The following is a 23,285-nucleotide window of genomic DNA, read 5'->3' on the forward strand; positions in this document are numbered from 1 at the left end:
AATTCTTTGTGAAGCTCCAGGGCTGTGGTTTCTACAGCATTCACTGCTATGGCAAACTCTGTGAACATCGGTAAGAACCAGAAGCATTTTCCACTCTGAAAAAGTTTTGACACAGTAGGAACATACCCTGGAGACATTTCCTGGGAAATGTGAGCTCTAAAAGAGAAGGCAGGAGAGAAGACTAAATCAGCATCTTTCCAGCCTCTGAAGGGGTACAGGTCCCACAGGAGTCTGTACTGGGCCCAGTACTGTTTACTCTCTTTATTAATGACATAGACAGTGGGGTCAAGTGCACCCTCAGCAAGTTTGCAGATGACATCAAGCTAAGTAGGGCAGTTGATACAAGACAGGGAAAGGATGCCGTCCAGAAGGACTTGGACATAATCAAAAAGTGATCCCAGATAAACCTCATGAAGCTCAAGAAGTCTAAGGTGCTGCAACTGGGTTGGGGCAATCCCAAACATCACTACAGACTGGATGATGAATGGATGGAGAGTAGCCATGAGGAGAAAGACTTGGGGATATTGGTGGATGAAAAATTGGACGCGAGCTGGCAGCATGCACTTGCATTTAAGATGTTTATGTTCTAAGAAATATATGTAGTCAATAAATAGTTTAATAGCACAAAATGGAATATTCTACTTTTTATGTTATTCCTGTCATATTTGCTTTTGCCACATAGGGAAGAAAGGTACCATTCTAACTTTAAAAGACAGGGTTCAGCATCTTATTTGCACTTTATTTTGTGAAATATAAAGCTGAAAGGAGTATCTGCTAATTATTCCACACAAATTATGAATGATGAATGTATTGTCATATGGGCAACCCATATGACTAATGTATTCCCTTTGAAAATGAAAAACATTATACGTATTATTTGTGAACAAAATAAAGATAAAAATAAATGTGCAAATACTTACGTCAATTAAATCTGAAAGGTCATGAATATAATACTTGAAAACAGAAGCATTGGTTGCTTCAAGGGTGAGCAGGTATTCATTACGGGCCTTAATAGATTTCAGCTTGTTTTCAGAATATTTTGCTTGACGCTAGGAAAGAGATTGCATATGAATGTATTTGAATCACTTAATTGATGATATGTAGCAAAAATGGAAACAATTCAAGCAAACATTCCCATTAACAAGAAAGAACCTTAACTGGCAGCCTATTATTCATATAAAAATGTAATACAAAGTGATAACTTAGTATTTCATTCCAAATATAACAAACCTTGTAGTAAGAATTATAAAGTATTCCCTTCTCTGATCTGCAATTAAATCAAGTTGTCTATAACCCACTGCTAGTTTATTATGTGTACCTTGTTTAATTTTATTTCCCAGCTGGACTTCTCTGTCTAATATCATGCTAAAGAATGTCAGAAATGCATTGAAATTACTTCATATGAAGCAAAATAAAAGGACTATTTACTTTTTCCTTCATTTTTTCAATCTTTTTCACAGAGCTCCGTCTCTGGTGCCTTTCTTCTAGTCGAATATGAAAAACAGGGTCTCCCGACCTCCCAATCTGTTTTTCTTCTTGCTTCTCTGCCTCCTTCAGTTTGCTTTCTGCACTGATGCTCTCTGCATGATACATGTGGTATGTTTTCATGACCTGCAAAAGACAGAATCAAAAAGGAATTAGGAGAAAATGAAAACAAAAAGGTACATACAGAAAAAGAATGGGGTCATTGAATAAAATGTTCTCTTATAAAGATGGAATTTGGATAAGTTTCCTTGCCAACACAGGCTGACGACTTCCAGTTGCATTTTTATTTTCTGATTTATTCAACACTATCCCATTATAGCTTATATAGAGCTTATAGGCTTTATTAATGACTGACTTTCAGTGAGGCCTTTGGATGATGCTAGAATTGTCACTATTCACTTTAAATAAATGGGTGTTTATATATCTAAAATTCTAAAAGTTCAGAGTGCTTTACCAAGCACTGTGAATAAAGAGGAAGATGATGGAGAACCAGCCATCATGTAAGGGTATGAGACTGTCTCTCATTCTGCCTCACTTCTGCCCAGAAGACCTCGTATCTCAGAAACATTTGGTAAGTGATTGGGCAGCAGGCTATCAAATATTTAAGCCAACAGTTGTGCAGAAAATATTTTCTAGGATTTTTTTTTTTTTCATTGCTCTGACAGGAAAGAACCAAATCCTTGTTATTAAACTTCAGGACTCTGTATGAAAGCCTGAAATGATGAGCAATAAAACTAAATCAATATCAGGGCCATATCTCTCTTACTTCCTCAGTACTAAGGTAATGGCTCTGCTGGGGGCACCGAGTGTTTGAAAACAGGCGGATATGCTTCGCTGTGAGGACAGGGGAAGGAAGCAGGGACAACAGGAAGCTTCAGTCTGGGGACAGGTCCCTGGTCAGCCGAATCGCTGTCAAAGGCCTGGAGAGAAGCTGCGTCTAACCACGCAGCCAGCAGATCAGCCGTGATGTAGAACTGGCCAGCTCTCCAAACATGAGCTGGAGAAGGAGCAGTCTGATAGAGGAGACATGAAGACTTCTCCTCCTTCCCCCATAACACCACGATTGTTCCTGCACACACACTTGCTGTGTGGCCAGGAGAGCATGGACCCCCGGACTGCAAACACAGCGGGCTTCATGCAAGGAACAAGGTGGGGAGGCAACCTCAGGCATCCTCAGGCCTCCTCTCTTCTTCACAGGGTGCTGGAGCACTCTCTCCAGCAGATGTCATCTTTGAGCCCAGACTACCCAAGCCACATTCATTTCCAAAGGATACAGCCAGGGAGGAGTCAAGGGGTCCCCCATTCCTCCTTCAGTGGGGCTTGGTGTGGCCTGCTGAAGGGAGAGCCTCGTCTGGGGAACTGCCCAACGCTGCAGTGCTGATGCTACTGATACAACTGGAATAGGTTTGGTACTAAAAATTAAACAGGTGACTTTTCACCAGCTTTTCATAGTAAGGTAAAAAATGTCAGAGATGTGCATCAAAAGCTGTGGTCTTATTTTTAAAAACATGTGTTCACAGCTCTCTGTGGAAACACTGGATGCACAAAGGCAACAGCTGGCGCCCACAGTCTGAACGGATGGGGCAAAACTGTGAAAACAAAACAAAACAAGAAAAAAGAGCTGAAAAGAGGATGCAAGCCTGCAGAGCTGAGATCCTCACTGTTTCCAGTTTAACCTAACAGCATGTTTAGCTTCCTATATCCTGCACTGTTACCAAAAGCATTTTTAAAGCTGTCAATATCCTCTGCCCAGGGTATCTAACTCATATAGCCACATGGAAATACCTAGTGAAAAGAAAGAAATACACTTCTTAAAGAAGTTTTTTTATGAAATAAACCTGAAAAAGCACAAAAAGTTATATATCTCTCTTGAAAATGATGGGAAAAGGAAATTAAAGACAATAATTCTCTGTTGGTCTTCTTACGCAATTTGTTTGTGCTTCCTTGCAGAAGTCTACAGGTGTTTGTTTCTTTTTATTTATTTTTTTCATTCAGTGTCAGCTCTGGAGACTTTGTAGTTGGTGGGAGAAGGCTAAATTATTTATCTTACCATCTAGGAAAGTTATTTTGTTTTGTACTCTTTCTGTTCTTGCCTGCAAAGAGGGAACAATAATAACCTCGCTGAGTTTCCTAACAGCACGTCTCAAAGCATCTGACGCAAGGCAAAATCCTTGCTTTGACACTTCTTGACAAAGGCAGTAAACACAAGTTTCAGAAGCAGTTTTTCCGAGTGCTGTATAGCACGGTGTACTAGGCATAAATATCTTTCTGCAGTGGCTATGACATTTCAGCCTGCCTCGCTGTCGAGCGAAGGAGTATAAGTGCATCGCTGCCGGCTCACCAAGAGGCTCAGAAGCCTCCACGCTGACTTCGCTAAGCTCGCATCACTGAAGAGCACTTCTTCCTCTCGCTGCCTGCTTACAGCACATGCTGCCAAATCCAGAGTACCCTGACTGAAAGTCAAGTTTGTGCGAGAATGACACGGTTCTTAGTACAAATGACTGCAGCACAACTAAAATGGAAAAAGAAGCCCTCCCTCTGGCAGTATACTCAGGGCTGGACAACAGTCAGCATGTCCTACCTGAGCCATGCTGGTTTGGAAATCAGTATACACCATGTACAGAGCAGTGATCAGTCTGTGCATTTTTCTCCTGTCTAGTTTGATATATTGATAGCACTGTTTAGCTCATGCACTGGTGACATCATTATTTTGCAAGCCTCTAGGGCAAGCTGAGAGCTCCAGTCTTTCTCATGATTTGCCAAAGTTTTTTAAGAGCTGATAGTGCAGCAGCTAAACAAAAACTTGAAAAAGAATTAGACAGACACAAACAGAAAATAAATAGGAATAAACAAGGCTTCCAAGTATTTCAGTGCATACTTCATCAACAAATTAGCACATAATTTGCATGCTAAATTGCATATATATTAATCTTTCCCTTAACATTATGCCCTCTTTTCTCCCAAGAATATTTAAAAGACTGCTAGATACTGTAAAAGACAGTAACAGGCTCACCTAATTCTTGAAAATAGTCTTACGGTATTAGGAGTTCTGAGAACCACAGATCTCAGATTTGTAGCCATGTAACAGATCCAAAGATCTGTTACTCAAATGACAAATTCTCTGATGAAGTAAGCAATGTAGACTCTCAGATGCCCACCAAACTGTTGAACTGATAGACTATCCTGTGAGAGCATCCATCAATGCACTGACTTTAATTAGTCCCCCAAAGTGCTTATTGATCAGCTATCAAGTATACACTGAAAAGACAGCAAGGCTGTAATGTTGCAGATGCTGAACTGCCGTCATGATGGATATGCTGCACTTTTCTGCTGTACTGAACACGCATTGTTAAATACATACAAGTCCCTTTCTAAAATCAAAACGGGAGTTCATCTCCTGCTAATTTAGCAGGTCTGTTATTGCAGATGCAATGATGTAAAATATGGATTTCTGACAGATAACTAAGTCATACTATAAGCAGTTGGAAAAGATCATGCTGTACAAACTATGCTCCCTCTTGTAGGTGACAGACTGCACTTAGTGGTAGCAACTTTCATCATCTGTAAGAGCTCAGTAAGTGGGCTCAGGGTAGGACACAGCACTTATCACAGTGAAGGGAACATTGGAGTCATCACTTAGATAATTATTTTATTTAAACCCACAATCATTATTGGGGTAAATCCATCAACAAGACAGCAATTAATGCTGAACTTCTGTGGGCTACAAGAGAGGAACATTCCTGTAGCAAGGCTCTAGCTTCCATTTTCTAAAAGCAGACTACTTTTCTAGAAAAAATCTTAACCGAAAGTATTAAGAGAATGCTACAAAGAGAAAATATATTGCAGTTATCTAGTGTTTGTCAAAGGAACATGCTTTATTTGTATAATAAAACTGCATAATTAATAGCTTTTTCACAGTGCTTTTTCAGGAAATAATCATTTAATGGAGCAGAAGTTCATTCGAGTTGGAATTAGTGAGTGTAAATTGTTTCGGAATAGTCTCTGGTAAGTAGTGAGTTCCTATCAGAAACTGGAGTTGCAAGGGATTAATTACTTTAGGTTAGCTAGTGCTTTCCCCAATAAATAAGTAATATCTTATACCAACTCCACTACATCATTGGACTTTAGCAGTTAAGCAGGTTTAGTATTAGCTGTTTTTGTCATCTTTTTCACTTCCAAGCCAGCCTCTGATGTGTTTCCAGGAGTAGACTCTGATATACGATTACCAATACAGAATTACTGAATCAGATTTCACCAGCTCTCGGATCTCTGATATACTACAGTAAATTGGACCTAAGTTTTCTACAGAGAATCCAGATTCTATGTTATTTCAGTAAAGAAAAATAAGAAAATCTGGCTGTAACTACCCTTAGAAATTAGACAAATAAAATTTTAAAGAGTGAGATAAAGCAACTGAAAAATGCAAGTGGCCCAGCAGACCTAGTCTTATTTAATATTAAACTGTTTGCTTTAGACTGTCCTTATTTTCACCTTTCTGCAAGCCTTACAATTGTATTGCTTGGGAAAAGCAAGATGGCAGAGGGTGAAATTTGGAAAACTAAGTAGTAGATATGAGGATGTATTTTTATGATGTTTGAAAAAAATCCTGCTCCTTGCTATCCTCAATGGATTTTATCATGGTCAACTTCTGCAAAATGGAGCACACACACACACACAAAGATATTACAAATGCAGGTTAACAGACTGACTAGACTGTCACTTATCAATTCTTCAGTTGCTTTAGATCTGCTTTGATGGTGGAAAGTATCTACAGTTCTGCTTGCTTACACTCAGAGCATGCTTTGAAGCTCCTATTCCAAAAAGTAAGAAGCAGAGATTTTGCATGAGATATATACAAGGCAGCTAAATACTTTTCACATTTCTAAATGTCACTGAATATTGGAGATGATTCACATTAGTGCTCCTACCTAATGAACTCTTTTATAGGCTTTTCTGACTCTTGAGCAAAACAGCTCAGAAAAACAAAAAAACAGAATGGTACAGGGCCAAAGGAAAGAGGAGAGCACTGTTCTCAGTCAGTGAACCTCTAAGATCTTATCTTCCTTGACTGACTCCAGTCTGATGTGTAATAAATCCAGTCAGGTAAGTATAAGTGTATAATTCATACACTGAAGTTGTACCAGTCCAGGCATACCACCCCCCAGGTTTAGTAGCCTGTCTTCAAAAGTATCTCTAAAGCAGTTGGCACTGACATGGTTGCTTTGCTCAGTGTTCACTTCGGTTCCTAACACTTTCCTGTTTTTATTCTTGTGGCTCTCAACTCCTTTCTTTTGAACTTTTCATTTATAGTTCCCTATTTGATCATTCTCTGTTTTACTTAGCCCCTCTTCTGAAGAAGGAGTGGACATTAGTAATTTCTCCCTAAAAGGAAGAAATGTCATGAACAGTAGATGTAGGACTCATAAGAAAACCCTCAATGGATCTTTCTTCCAAGTACTTTTTTCCAAGTGAGGTCAGAGCCATAGACAGTACTGAAAGATATGAGTATACATGGGCCAGAATTATAAATGCATCTGATTATGTTTTCTGTCTTGCTCTCTTTTCTTTTCCTAATTGCTTCTAACAGCTGATCCCCCCACTCTTTAAAGTTGCATGGTATATTTTCCTAGAATTGTCTACTACTGACTGTTACCAGTCAGTTTAAAGTTCAACATGTTGTATTTATGTGAAATGCCTTTTTCCCTCCAATGTGCACTACTTTTCTCCACCATCTGTCCTCATCCTGATTGCTGGAACAGTTCTGTATTTTCAGCAAACTTGTCCACTCATTACTCCCCACCACCACACACACACTTGGAGGTCATTTAGGAATATGCCCCGACTCCTAAAGAACCTCAGTGGAGACTTCCCTGCACTGCAAGAAAAGACTACGCCTACCCACTGTTTCCTATCATGCCCCATTACTGAGATGTTATCGCTATTTTGTAGTACTTGATCTGATATTACAAGATACGGTAGCTTTCAAGAGAAATGGAAGAAGAGTTTGGGGAGCTTTCTCTGTAGCAAGGAGGATCAATGGTAAAATCAATAATTTATTTGCTCATTCAATCAACATGTAAAAAGATCTCTAAATCTCTCAGTTTGCAAAAAACATCGACACAAACCCCTACAGTTTTCAGTTTGATCAACATTTTTTCTGGAATTGTCAGGAAAAACCCTTCAACTTGTGACCTCACACAACTAAATGGGCTTTTATTTCTTCATCTCTACTTACTCAAAAGGAACACCTTGCTCTAGTTTCAACAGCTTATATCCTTATGTAAAACATGGGACTAATTTCTAGCCTACACTGGCTGAAAGAGTAATAGGGAGAGGATAGGAGTAAGATGAATGCACAGTAGCTGGGATGTTGCAGACCTGAAAATACTGATTGTCTGGCACAGCCAAGGAGAAACCATGCATAATTAAAAGTACTTGCCACTTATAATTTACTGAACTTGCAAAGATACAGACTGAAACTTATCTATTTGATTATTTTTAGCATGATGTTTTGAGTCATAATATAAGAACAAGAGCATAAAATACTGAGAATTGAAAATAGTCTTAAAATGTATTTCTACTAGCCATGTGAGTAACATGCAGAAAACATAGAAATATTTATTGTAACATTCAAGAAAACCTTCGCTATGGAAAAGAGATGAAAACCAAAAAGGAAAGTTCGCCTTACAAAATTTTGGTTACTCCAATCAATAAGCCCGATTCGCTCACAGGTTCTTAGAACGTCTTCTGGAGCCTTACTTCACCTGCTTCCCTTTTTATTTTCTCATTAATCCTGTACGTGATGCATAATTGTAATTAGGATGGCATAAGACAAAGTGAATACAAGCTGAACTACTCTCAGGGAATAAACAGAAGACCTAGTATATACATCTCCTATTTTCAGGATAATTCCTAGTGATGCAAATGGGTAAAAGAAGGAGTTACATAAAGTGTAAGCAAGGCAAAAGATCTCTTAATGGAGTGATTTTTTAAAGAACGGGCATTTAATATTCTAAAATGTCTGACTTTATTTTTTTGGACATTTCACTGCAGTTCTGAGCTTCTCCACATTCAATATGCAGCCAAATAGCTTTGCTGTCTCTCAAAAAGCAGAGATTCAGACTTCCATGGTCTTAAAAATATATCTGCGCAGAAAGAGGTTTTTTAATTGGAAACCTTCAGACTGCATTCTTAGTGAAAGGTGGCAAGTCTCTTCAACTCCTCAGGGCTTTATTTTTTTCTTCTCTTGGAACAGTTTCTCCTTTGCAAAATCTATAGCACTACTTATAGATTTGAAGAATTTGATTTAAAAACCATCAACACCAACGGACAAAAGTCCCTAACTAGAGCAGTAGTTAGATCTGATCCTATGAACAGGTTAAAAAGGATTTTCTGAGGCAGAAGTGAAGCTTGAATTTTCAGAGAAGGGTCCTGAAATTACCTTTTATTTCTGACACCGGCTGTGATACAGATGACTAGGACACTTGATGCAGCATTATCACCAGAACAAAGTCAGTTATTATTCTGATACTTAGTAGGTTGTGTCTGAATTCATCCATTAAAAATATCTGGATCAAATCAGTAGCAATTAATTTAAACATCCTATTTACTCTGTATCATTCTAATTGGGTTTGAGGTACCTTGTGCTTGAGAAGTCTGAATGCAGATTGGGTAAGGCCTGATGTCTCGCTAGAGATGGGTGGTAAAACCTCTCATCATATGGGTTTGGAACAATTACTTAATCCAGCCCTTCATCCCAAAACATTAGGGAAATCTAGGCACATAATGTCTTACATCTTGTCGGTGGAGCGTACAACATGATGCTTGCATGAAAGAGGTATTGTGGAGCTGCAAAAATACTTGTGTGCCTGCATGCATCTGCCTAAGGGACCCAATCCTTATCTGAGAAGTTCAAGGAGTAACAAATAAAACATTCAATTTCTTTATAATGACTATACCCGTGCCTCAAAACAAGTCCTTCTCCCTATTTTAGCTTTTAATGATTTAAATACTCTCATTCTTTTCACTGCACTTTTGTAACTTTTTTTTTTTTTTTTTTTTTTTTAATTCTGGAAGGTGACCTTATTTTACAGATCTTTCTTGTAAAATAAAGGATGATGCCATAAGCAGTAAGCAGATTATTAAACCCAAATTCTTGCACATACTCAGTGTGTTTAGAAACTGATATTTGGCCCCTCACATGGAGGCTTTAGGGGTATTTAAACTCCAGTAAGGCTTTACATTTTAAGAGTTACATTTCATGAAAGTACCATTCTTTCAAAAAACAGAGTAGATTAACAGGGAGACTTCAGTTTTTTACTGACTTGAAATTCATTTGATTTCTTTTAGACACAAAGATTTACTTCACAACAGTAAGACTGAAATTAATCTTACTGTTTTGTTGTTTGTTTGCTTTTGTTTGTTTTTTTTTCCCATAAATCACGGGAAAAGCAGAAAGATGACTTTTCCTTTTTGTAAATGACTGAGAAACATGCCTCCCAGAGTTAAAAAATGTAGATACTTGTTTATGTGAAGCCACTATGATATGATCTCTTTACTGTAAACAGTAAATGTTACACAGAATTAAAAACCTATGTATGAGGTGTTCATCTGTCTAGGTATCTTTCTACCTTTACGTACACCAGGATATATGTTACACAGATAAGCTGATGATCATTCTAATGCTGCAAGTAGTGGAGCAGGTGCTATTCTGCACCATATTGTCACTTTACTAAGTGTGGCTTGTTTCTGGGTAAATATGGGCACCTACAGCTGATGAAGTCCTTTGCAATCAATGAAAAGCTGAACAGCAGAGTTATTGGTGTACTTAATTTCATCTGAAGCACATGATCAGGTGAAGGGTTCTGATCTCCCCATATTAGATTTCCAGCACCTGTAACTGGAACACAGACAGCAGGCTAGGATATTTGTACCTACATTGCAGATGCCTAAAAATTAGGTGGTTTATTTCATCCCCCCAAAAGTACTGTACAGCAGTAATTTAATTTAAATGGTGCATATATTCTGTATTCCATCAGCTTAAAAAACCTTCCTAGTTATCAAAAATTTAAAATTCTGAGAAATGAAGGGGCACTCACTGGAGGGCATAACATAGAAGTTCGTATCTGAATAAACTTCTGCAGCTCTCAGTGGGAAGACATAAGCACTAATGTGATGAAAAAGAATGAAAATACTAAAGCCCAGTCCTGCGGATTTTCACTGGTGATTCAGCCAAGTATTTCAGCACAGGCTTCAGTGTTTTCCTATCCTGGGAGCACAGGCACTAATCCTGCACCTCACTGGGCTCTTGAGTTACATAACTGTTTAATTGGAACAAGGCTGTATCTTCAGGGCTTACTCATCACTGAAGTCCTGCTTGTGCAATTGCTCCTACAGTCGCTGATTCCCTGCAGCTGTGTGAATTGTCTGAGGCTATCACTACTTTAGAGAAGCCAATCCCAGCATATTTAAGAGACTACAGGCCTGAGGCAACAAGCTTTTGCAGTATCATGTTCTACAAAATCAACGGTGATTTCAGGAAAAAAAATAAGAAAAGCCCTCAAAAAAAGAGGAAAAAAAGTTTTAGGCAGGTTTTAGGAACTTGCATCCTTAACTACAATCCAAAAGAATCTAGGGCAGTGATACAGGTCTACATTTATTTGGAATTCTTTTTCGCCACCCAAGTTGTTCTTGAGTTCAAATGCTCTTCAACCCATCTGCAGATGGTGCACAATTTTCCTAGGTCAAAATAGAAACAGATGAGACACAAGTAATGCTTGACTGATCTCAGCGTGAGGAGAGCTGGTCTCTGATGTCTTCCTAAACTTCCTTAAAATCACAAATTGTTTCTTGACATAAATATTGTGTTGTTTTTTTACTGTTCTTGTTGGGTTTTGTTTTGTTTTTCTGGTCCCCCAAATATTGAGGATAGGGAAGGGAGCAGTCTAGGGACTGTTATGTAAGGTATCTGGGTGTAGAACTTTCATCTCTTTCAGATACAAGATAAAATTTAGACGTACTACTTGCTCAACCAGCAGGAATCAAAAGACTTGTAGGAGGTGGATCTCACCAGTTCCTTTTCATTGCAGAGCTATGTTTAAACAAAACAAAACAAAAAGTAATTCTCACTTGGTTCTTTCTTAGAAAATATTGTTGGTACCTGTCCCCAGAACATTTTGAGAGATGGCTTTCAGGCAGACAGGATCTCATCCTGCAGTAATGAGATAAGTAGATGAGTTTCAAAGAGGAAAAGAAGTTCAGACTTCTCCTCTTTCAGAATTTCCAAACAGTTAGCAGAAGCTTGCCAGAATGCTCTATGTTTTGTTTTTTCTCTTTCTGACCTTTCAGAATGGTATGGAAAGCCTATACAACCTTCCATTTTTCTTTTCATTATTTACTTTTCAAGGATACGGCAGTGCACATAGGAAATGTTTAGACACCACTGCACTGGATCTGCAAGCAACTATGACTTTTACTGAGTCTAGTCAATGATTCAAATGAAGTAGATGGCAACACTGGCAAAAGATAAAAAAAGACAGAAAAACATTGCTCTGGTAAGGTCTGAGTAGAAATGCCTTATTAATAACCAACAAAAATGATAAGAAACTGGTTTAGCATAGTCTGGGGGGAGAAAGGGTTGAAAGTAGAGAGTAATCCTGAAAGTATTAGTGTACGTATTCTAAACAAGTGAGTGGAGTGGTCTTTCCAAAGAGATAATTTGGCCTCGTGTAAAGAGACAAAAATAAGAACCTCCACTGGGGGTAACTTGCTAGATAAAAGGATACTTAAAGCTTATAGAGAAGTCTGATATGGAATTTGTATAAGATAAGCTAAGTAAGCAACTGTACTTACCGTGTAAAGCTCATTAAGAACTTTCATTAAGTCTTCATGAAGCTGAAATGCAATCTCTTTGCTCTGTAATTAAAAAGAAATCATTAGAAAAAGGCACACAAAAACTCTAACATACTATTTGTATTAATTGCTCGTCCTAGATAGTGAATGCAATGCAGCTTGCAAAGACAACATTCTGTCAGAATTACAGTGCACTAAAAATAATCATTTGGGAAGGCAGAGGTAGACAGACAACATCTGGACAGAACACTTATAAAAGGAAACTCAGAAGTAGTTTAAGAGGGAGATTCTCATGAAGCATCGGGAAATTAGGTGCCAACAGAAAAGGCAAAGGGCAGGATTAATGTTACAAGCCTTTTTAATGGAACAAACTGTGTACTGTCTTGCAACTGCTACGGTATATACATAAACTAAACCACGTGGAATGTAAAATTCTAGATGGACGTCCCTCACAATTTCAGATCTAGAATAGTCTTTGTTTCTCAGCACATGCAACTATATAAATATTTATGCAAGAAATAATTGTGGCTCCTCTTTGAAACAGATACTCAACTACATAATACTCCACAGAGTGGGCTGCTGAAACAGCTTTGTTTAGCTTTTCTGGACTCTGGCTTTACTTTCATTCTGACCCAGAAAAAAAGAAATACTTGGCAGTGGTTATTACAGAAATCAAGTATGTCAAAATAAGAGTATTTAACTGGAGTCTCATTCAAATATATTCCTTTGTGAGTTGACCATAGCAGTTTAATCAGATGAAAATTGTGGCAACTGCGCAAGAGTTGAAGGCATTTGTACCACAGCCTTTGGAAAACAACTATAGAATAGAACTACAGGATTTGGCAAAAAGCCTGGCTACATTTCTTCTGCAATGTGTATGATCATAACATACATTCTGGAGATGTCAGCTTTTTTTTTCTTTTTCTGTGAATATATTGATAATTAGCCCAGCGTCTAAAAACGCCAACTTCATAATAGATAATGGCCTTAGCTATGAGAAGTACTTTGTATTTGTACAGAAGCCAAAGGAAAGTCTTTTGGGGCAATTTATCTCCAAGGCTGCTAACACATACTTGGCCATCTCTAAAACACCTGCAGGAATAATGGTTTCTGAATGAGAATTTCCAGTGCAACACCCACATACGAGAAGGAACCACAGCACACATCCCACCCACTATGTCTCTCAGAAGGATGAAACCAACACATCAGTAGTTGGAACAGAACACTGCGTATTTTCTTCCTATCCCTACTATCATACCCCTAACTCTGGGCAGTATTTAAGGAACGTGCCCATTCATTCCAATCCTTACACGCAAGAAGATTTGTAACTGACAGGAAACTAGAAATATAATCACAGAATGGCATGGGTTGGAAGGGACCTTAAAACCCACCCAGCTCCAACCCCCTGCCATGGCAGGGACACCTCCCACCACACCAGGTTGCCCAAAGCCCCATCCAGCCTGGCCTTGAGCACCTCCAGGGATGGGGCACCCACAGCTGCTCTGGGCAGCCTGTGCCAGGGCCTCACCACCCTCTGAGTGAAGGATGTCCTCCTTATATCTAATCTAAACCTGCCCTCTTTTAGTTTAAGGCCATTACCTCTTGTCCTATCACTGCACCCCCTGACAAAGAGTCCCTCCCCAGCTTTCCTGCAGGCCCCCTGTAGGTACAGGAAGGCCGCTGTAAGGTCTCCCTGGAGCCTTCTCTTCTCCAGGCTGAACACCCCCAGCTCCCTCAGCCTGTCTCCACAGGAGAGGTGCTCCAGCCCTCTGATCACCTCTGTGGCCCTCCTCTGGGGCCTAATATTTCCACCCCACGTCTGACGTTCTAATATTTCCACGTCCTTCGTGTTATGGAGGCCCCAGAGCTGAACACAGGGCTCCAGGTGATGTCTCACAAGGGCAGAGCAGAGGGGGAGAATCACCTCCCTCACCCTGCTGGCCATGCTGCTTTTGGTGCAGCCCAGGATATGGATTGCTTTCAGGGCTGCAAACAAACTTATAAAAGTCTGGTATTTTTTCAAGAGCTATGCTCTGCCACTTCAGTAGCTAGAAAACAATTCTTATCACTTCAATTTCTTTACAAATATCACATTATTTTTATCTAATGCTAAGGACAAAAAAAATCAAATGCATAGCAGTGCATAGACTGCATGTTAAGACTTGCAAAGGACTGGAGAAGGATTGAAGATTTGCAAACTGCTGTAGGGAAACCCAGTAAAAGCTTTAACCAAAACTCTGAATTGCTTTTCATTGCTTTTCATTGCTTTACATTGGCACCCTGCCTTCAAAAGTCAGCAGTGCAGCTCTGACACAGCTTACACATCTCCTAAAAGATCCAAGAACTGGAGGCCACCTGTTTTCTCTTGGAAAGCTGCTTCCATACTGTTGAATACGAGCAGTCTACTTTTTAAATCATTTTAGCAGAAAGAAGGACAAAACACACAAATGAGATGGTAGACATTACAACTGTTAGATGACAACATACACACATGGGAAAAAACTGTAGAGATGAAGTCCAGCTCCGAGCAATTTATCCCTTTCAACTGTTGGTCGTTGCCATATCAAAGCTGATGACAGCACAAGCCCTGAATACACCAAGGCTGGTTTTAAGGCAGCACGACTTAACTAGGTAGCACAAAAGTTGCCTTTTTTTTTTCAGAGAGACCAAAAAGTCGATTTTCTTTATACCCTTCACAGATTCTTTTGTATAAGAAAACCAGACCAAAACAAAACAAAGCAAGTGTAAAAGGGTTTTATGTTCAAGAACCAACACATTTTACATTAGCATTTAGAATCAAGAAATACTGACTTCGAGTGGCTAGCGATATGGCTTTTAGTGTGCAATGTATAGTGCGGTAGAGCAGCAGATAAGGAGTGCATTTATTTTCAGTGGCTAATGGCTCTCCTATTTCTCTTTGATGCTACCTATTCTCTGCAGTAGTTCAACATGTCTGAGCAGTGTGCTCCTCTAGGAGCCTCTCTGCAGGGGAGCCAAACAGCAGAATGTTTTGAACACACATTTTCCTGGAGCTAAGCTGATAGCTCTAGTCAGGCCATTAAAACCTGAGAAACAATCAGCGAGATACTTCCCTATTCCCTATGTCCTAGAGAAATGTATTAGCATCTATTAACGAAAAGAACATAGACCGTACTAAAAATGTTAGAGTACATGTAAACTCTTCCTAAAAATAATGCATTTTTAACTAATCTGGTTCAAAGCATGAAGAGCCAATTTGAAGAAACTGTCACTGGAATTTAAGAGTTCTTTTTGTTTTGTTTTTTAACCTAAATTAATGGTAGGATAGATCATGGCTGCGTACTTAAACACTCCTTTTGGTATATCATGGAATAGCCTGGGTTGGAAAGGACCTTAAAGACCACCTAGTCCCAACCCTATGCCATGGGCAGGGACACCTCCCACTAAACCAAAGCCCCATCCAGCCTTGAACACCTCCAGGGATGGGGCATCCACAACTGCTGTGGGCAATCTGTACTACTGCCTCGTCACCCTCCGAGTAAATAATATCGTTCTAACATCTAACCTAAAGCTACACCCTTTTAGTTTAAAACCATTCTCCCTTGTCCTATCACTATCTGCCTGAGTAAAAAGTCACCCTCTGTATTTTTAAGAGCCCCTTTTAAGAACTGAAATGCTGCAATGAGGTCTTCCCAGAGCCTTCTCTTCTCCGGGCTGAACATCCCAAGTTCATCCATCTGTAGTTCCCCGGGTCCCCCTTTCTCATCTTTTTAAAAATGGGAGTGATGTTTCCCTTTTTCCTGTCACCAGGGACTTTGCCTCACTTCCATGACTTTTCTAATATGATGGCGAGAGGCTTGGCAATTGGATCAGCCAATTCCTTCAGGATACCGGGATGCATGTCATTGGTCCCCATAGACTTGTACTTGTTCAGTTTCACCAGAAAGCTCTAAGAAAAGCGTTATTAAAAAGTTACCAGCTCTGACCAGTTGTTCTGTCCCTAAGAGGGACAATGGGCTTTGCCAAGCCCATTGTTGCATGAGAGGGGACTTACCAGGGGCCAGCGTTTGCCTTGCTAAGAGCTCTCACAGAGTTTCACAGAGTTGAAAGCATTTGCAGTCCAACGTTTGCCTGTTTCAGAGCCCTGCCAAGGACTTTCACTGGGAGCTTCACAAAGTTGAATGTATTTAATGAGGTGATAGATACAACAAATTTGGAATTGCCATTGATAAATACACTGCCATAGTGATAACACAGGATAACAGTGTTAGCAAAATGCTATCCCAGGTATTTCTCACCAAAGAGGGAAGGCACCCAAGGTTTCCCTGTCTTGGTGGAGGAGAAAAGGGCACAGGCTCTTCTAGGTTTTCACTTTCTTCTTTCCACCCCCCAGCTCTTCTTTTTTCCTCACTCTAACTTCATCTTCTCTCTCTCTCTTTTTTTTTTTTTTTTTCTTTTTTATTCTCCTGTATGTTTACACCAACTCCTTTTTTTTTTTTTTTTAAATATCCTATCCTTATCCATTCCCTCCCTAGGGTGATGTTTACCATGATTTGAGTGAGGAGTTATAGTCATACATGTTTAGCACATACTTCATTAAGCTCATTATCATATTCAGGGTTGTGGACTTTAATATTCATTTTACAGAAGAAAAAGGTTTCACTCAGGCACTGTGGCCCTCAAGTTTCTGTTCTGCTGTAAGAACAGGGTCATCCTGCCAACACAAAAGTCCCTCCTTCAGCAACCTCTCATACGAAGCTCGTGGATCTCCATCCACAAAGTTTGTAAGCGAGATAAACAAGAACAAGCTGCTCAATTCCCCTTTGCCCAAGGCTGGTGCTTATCAGTGATGCTAACAAGTTGGGCCATTCTCCAAACCCATACTCCTCCAGATCGTGAACTCAACCAAGGCATGGTTGCTGCAGCCCAGACTGCCTCCAGTCCGAACCTCGTTAACGTGTTCCTCCTCACTGGTGAGCACCAGGTCCAGTAACACCTCTCCTCTGGTCAGTTTTTCCAGCAAGTTATCCTCAATGATCTCCAGGAGTCTCCTGGATCACTTACAGCCTGCTGTTCTGCTTTCCCAACAGACATCTGGAGCAGAAATGCTCAACTCTAAACACATCAGTGGCCCTCCTGATGTTATCAAGGCTTGTGTTTATGGGTTAATGCTTGATACACTTAAAATTTTACTCCACGTTAATCCCCTTTCAGTGAAGTCTATAAGAATTTTCCATCCATTTTAGAAAGAGTGTAATTGGGCACCCAAAGTTTACTCATCTGTTTTTTTTATTGAAATTTTAGGCAGTCAAGTTGTTCCTGGAACTCTTTGGTGTCTGTATTTAGCACACACAATGCTACTATCAGTTGCATCATTTAGGGAAAATATTCTGTGACTGCTTCTTTTAAATGAGCCTGCTGCTGGTCCCCAGGGGAAGTGATATGCAAACCGTTGCTTAGAAGAAGCTTCCATGAGCTGCTGTGACACTGACATAGCCAGTGTGTGACAGTAACATTCTGTCCCAGATTTGCCAGTTTATAGCAACAAATTGCTTTGCTATCCTTTTAAACCTCTAAACATTTAAGAAAATGATGTGAAAAGTCGCTCTCTATGCCACAATTTTTATAACTTCCAAAGAGATTTGGCAAGTAGTCACAGTCCCTGTTAATAGCCAGATTATGGAACTAAAATATTTATTGTGCTTGGCTTCTCCAGCATCTTTTACTGTAAACACTGGAAGATATGTTCATCTTGCCTCGTTATGGTTTCTGTCCAAAGAAAATACATTTTTATAAATTATAAATATACAAATCTGCTTAAGGATTTTGTGGTTATGTGTTTATACAGTCGATTATTAATGCTGGGGTAACCAGAATCACTGCATGAAATGTTCTGCATAATACTTTTTCCTTCTGCTTGACATTTTTCCTTATTGCTTTATTCTTTAATTGTCCCCATGAGGCCATCTACCCCATCTGCCTGAAGAGACGTGCAAGCATGCAAGGTTTGAACTCTGCTACTTTCTGTTTGTAATTTTATGTGCAACAATAAGGCCAGGCATGAACAGCAATCTGTACTGCTTTTATATGCCAGCAACTGAGAAAAAGAAGAGCTTAAGTGCCTCCCTGATAGTATGAGGCCTGGCATAATACAATCAGGTAAATGCCTTAAAATCTCTGAACTAGATCGTACCCTTGTCCTGTGTTTAGTACATTTAAACAGAAGCTGGATCCTGACCCCTATAAAAAAGAATGACAAATTGCTCCCAGGAGAACAAAAATAATGAGTATCCAAATATTAAGTGGATCAGCCCAGACAAGCAAGCCATGAACAGGTGTGTGAATACAATTTGTTTTGGCCCATTAGAACACGTAAACTGGAACCTATAAAAAAAATTCACCAGAATAACCCAAATGTTAGGACAGATGTAAATAAGCACAGAAAGGAAGAACCAGAATGAGAAAGAACACTGCACGGGTCAGGAGTAACAGAGAGTGAGCCAAGGGAAGGCACAAAGACCAAGGGGCAGAGACATCCCTGATCACTACATTTCATACAGACCAACACTGGGTATCACACACATCTTTTTCAGAAGGCCTAGAGAAAGGGGTTGCTACACGTAGCAGGCATGAGCAGGAAAGGGAATAAAACAATACTGCAAAGCACGGCCAGGAAATGAAGATATTGTTTGATATTTTCATTACCAGAAGTCCAGCTGGAGCCAGTCTTGGGATAGGATATAAAGAGTATATGTCCAGAAAATGTTCTTACTTCACGGAAAAGTTTCATTTGAGGACCAATGTGGCCACCAGCCAGCTGAATAAAGCCAGTAAAGGCTACCATTGAGAAGTAGAATGGGCAGTGTTGTCCTTGGGGGGCAGGAGGGAAGGGTGTGTGTGTGTGTGTGTGTGCAGAATGAGCCAAGAAACTCAATGACTTTGCTGTTGTCAATCTGCAACTTGTCTGTGAGCAATAAAGAGGGCAATCCACCCTGAGGCACCTTCCCTTTCTGCAGCAGGCAGCTTGGGGGTTTAGAGCAAAATGATGAAGACCTTATTGCTCTCTACAACTACATGAAAGGAAGGTGTTGGGGGCTGGGGGTTGGCCTCTTTTCACAGGACTAGAGGGAATGGCCTCAAGTTGTGCCAGGGGAGGTTCAGGTTGGAAATTAGGAGACATTTCTTCTCAGAAAGAGCAGTCAGGCACTGGAATTTGTTGCCCAGGGAGGTGGTGGAGTCACCATTCCTGGGAGTGTTTAAGGAAAGTTTGGACCTGGTGCTTAGGGACACGGTTCAGTGGGTGACAGTGGTGGTAGGGGGATGGTTGGACCAGATGATCTTGGAGGGCTTTTCCAACCTTAATGATTCTGTGATTCTGTGAGATCACCTCTGAGCCAGATTTGGTGTAGTCACTCTCCCGACCTGGAAAGGGGACCTAAAGCACCTCCAAAGATGCAGAAGCTGCCAGTGTTGCAGGACCAGGGAAGAACTAAAACAAGGTGGTAACAGGGATGCATAATACTATTAGATTAATAAAGTGGTAGACATATAATTTGTTAACTTAATTATTGAATACAGAAAAGCTTTATTAGCTGGTATTTGAAAATTACTTAGGAAGACATTAAGTGCTCCTATGTGCAGTGCTATGAGAACAAATGTTACATGGGTGTATTTCTGTTTTTGACCACAGACTGCCGTAAGGTATTGAGCACACACTTGTCAGTCTTTATTTTTTAAAACTTCATATTTAAGATTTATGTTCTTATTCTCTACATTTATTACTTAGAGAGAGAGTACATCTTTCAGAGAACACTATGATGAGATTCCAATGTATGAGTATCTGCAGGATATTGTTTGTGTCTTATTTAATCTAAAATCTCTGAACAGTGAACAAATCCCATATGCTTTCAGAGGGACAAAACCCACAGAGATTGATTAAAATTTTCTCTGACAGGATTTTATTACAAACCCAGTCTTTTTAAAATATAACCTACAGACAGTGACAGAAATTGGTTAAATATTCTACTCGACATTTACAGTTCTCCAACAACTTTATCATTTTCTCTAGGGAGAACACAATTTTGATGGAGGGGAGTGTTGGATGTCTCCTTTCTCATTCTAAGCCCATCTCCTATTTGCTCCTCTGACCTCTGCCTGCAAGGTGGACTGCAGTACAGGACACGTGCATTTTGCACCCCATCTCTCTCTGTTCCCCAGTGGATGCCCATTAAGCAGTCCTGAGATGTGAGGCATCTTGAGTTAGACTGCTCATTCATATCTGACAGAAATTATGGTTGAAGCTGCCCATTTGGGCTAAACATAAATGTAGACAGCTTATGTTCTTCATGAATAAAACAAGACAATTTGCTAACAGCTTTACTTCCCGCACTGGTCTTGGTTTTCTCTCTGTCCAACGTGGCTCACCTCATTTTATATCTCCCTTCCCTTTTACCCAGAGCTGGAGCTTCATCCTCATTCAGTTCTGCACCTGGGGACTAACAGCAAATACCTCACCTCACAAGCACTCTGCAGCAAGCACTACAGCGAGAGTTGTGTACACCATGAGTCAGTGGAAATACCGTCGTGCTCCAACAACTGTTAATTCCTGACAGAATGATGTCCCAAAAATAAATGCTCAAAATTAATACTGGTGAACGACCACTGCAACATTGATGCTACAAGCTCATAATGCTCATTTACACTACTCCAAGGTGCCATGTGTCTCCTCGTTACCATCCCCTTCACATCATGGGGTCTTGCTCAGGTCCTTTCATGCATCCTTTAGGGAGCAAACTCTGCCTGTGCTCCAAGCTAACTAATAGCTGCTTGATGTGACAGTATCACATTGAGTGTTAACCAGAAAACCCTGCCAAAAGGTAGTAATATGCTTGTTTAGGATCTTCTTTCCACTAATGCGACCTTTGGGTTATGCATACATAATTTCCTTTCTCTTATTTTACCCGTAGAAAATCCAAATTAGGAATAAAATAACAAGAAAAGCTGTTTAGTCTTCTTCGATAAGCTTTGCAAGAATGAGAAATTCTGAAACATTACAATTTCCTGGGCATGATATGGAGGAAACAGTAAAGTCTGTCAGGAAGATGTGACAATGTGCCTCCTGTTAATGCACTGAAAAGGTCCACATGTTTTCCTCCTAAAAAGTAGGCTGCAGCAATTCCCATTCATAAATTATAGGTGAATAAAGAAGGAGATATACTTCTCCATGGAAAACTTTAGATATTTTTGTACAGTGCCTCTGGAAAGAAGGGAAGCAAAAGCAAAAATTTCCAGTGGTAAAGATCTGAACTATGGGCCAGCCCAATAATGCACATACAGCAAAAAAGAGATTTCTGAGCAACTAACATAAGCAACTGAGGAACTATTCCAGATTCATTAATGAAAAATTTCTGTTGTTCCAAGCAGGTCTGAGACACCTCCACATAGACTCTACTTGAGCATTTTCAAATTGCTTTCCCCTTCATCTTCCCAACTTCCACAGTGATCTTCCTTATTAGCCAGTTTAGTGGTTGGTGAACTACAGTTTTATGCATCAAACACATCTTACACACAAATGACTCACTACTGATTGAAGAACTATAAATTTTGATCCTATTACTGTCACGGGTTTTAATGCACACCAATAAAACTGATTCATGTTTTTACTTCTTTTCCTTCAACTACAACCAATGCACAACAATGAGGATTCTTCTTCCCACCCCATTGCTATCTGTCTAGGATTGTGGTCAGGTATACATGAAATCAGTTCCTTATTTTGAAGTATTAACCTGCTACCCCTGCAGGAAATGCCATCACATTTAGTCACATACTTTAGATTCTGTAACCTTTTGGAACTCTTTTTTTGTACTGAGTGTGACGTTTGCCAACCAGCATCCCGCTGTGACTGACGGATATGCATTTATATTCTATTTTTGTTTCAGAAGTTTATAACAACAATGACTGCAAACACATTACATAGATCTCAAATTAAGACTGCCTCAGAGTGCATGCTTAGTCAAAGGGGGATTTATAAATTGTATGGGTTATGAAAACATGCAACAGACATGCACAAGCACAAACATGTACAGAGATAATGCTTAATGATCTAATAGACGTAGTTATGATATCGAAAGTGTACGTTTATATTTAATATTGGGAAAGAAAAGAAACTCCTTCAGGAGAATCACAGCATATGCTAGAATCTTTATGCTATGGCACTGCTGCAAGGTATGCCCTTAATTTGGCTTGAATCACAGTTTTTCTCATGACAGAGTTATAATGAAATACTGCTTTTACAGATACTTCATTAATTCAATGTGACTATTTTGGGATTCCTAAGAGAAAACTGTTTTCTTTCTGCATGGGTAGACAAATGTGTTTTTGAGAGAAGAAGAGGCTTTTTTCTTTGCCACTTAGATATTTGCAATTCATTTCTTAAGGTCACCAGCATACACAGCAAGTTCCCAAACATTTCAGCGCTAAGGATTTGCTCTGTGAGAACAGTCATGAAGAATTTATAAGTGTGCTAAAACAGATTTTATGCTACGTGTACTGAATCTTCTCCTCAAATGCTATTAAGACACATTCGCCTCCCTCACGCATCTGAGAGGCACTCCCCGCTGGAGGAGGACTGACTGCAGGAGAGACATTACCTTCTTGAACATTCTGGTGGAGTCTTCGCTTATCTGCATGAAGCGCATGATCACATTGTTCAGGTAGATATCGCTCAACGTTGCGTGGTCTTTGCTTTCCCTTCTCACTTGGTTCAGGAGTAAGTACCAGCAATTGACTGGTGATAAGAGGTTCTGGTCTTTCCTGAGGAGGAGAGAGACATACATATCACATATAGAAATGGAAAAGTTACATAATTAACACAAACATCTCCCTGACATTTACACTTAGAGCTTTTTATGTAAAAATGACTGCTTCTGAGCACTCAGTCTATCCATTCTTGGAATAACTCAGGTTAGGCA

The 23,285-nt window shown here is 39.8% G+C and overlaps 1 protein-coding gene across 3 annotated transcripts in view; it reads right to left on the reverse strand.

The window, feature by feature from the left end:
• The window catches only part of SRGAP1 (SLIT-ROBO Rho GTPase activating protein 1), a 147,950-nt gene that overhangs the window by 48,701 nt on the left and 75,964 nt on the right, over positions 1-23,285 (reverse strand). For all 3 annotated transcript variants that reach the window (XR_014318941.1, XM_082777447.1, XM_082777446.1), the window contains exons 3-6: positions 22,965-23,127; positions 12,337-12,399; positions 1,429-1,611; positions 921-1,049 (exon numbers count right to left, since the gene is read on the reverse strand). Coding sequence is in view for 2 of the 3 variants with exons in the window: in XM_082777447.1 (XP_082633573.1) it covers positions 921-1,049; positions 1,429-1,611; positions 12,337-12,399; positions 22,965-23,127 (538 nt within the window). In the remaining variant the exon portion in view is untranslated. The remainder of the gene's footprint in view (positions 1-920; positions 1,050-1,428; positions 1,612-12,336; positions 12,400-22,964; positions 23,128-23,285) is intronic.

This window comes from Aythya marila (genome assembly GCF_965140915.1).
Source record: "Aythya marila genome assembly, chromosome: 1".
In the NCBI taxonomy this organism is placed as follows: Eukaryota; Metazoa; Chordata; class Aves; order Anseriformes; family Anatidae; genus Aythya; species Aythya marila.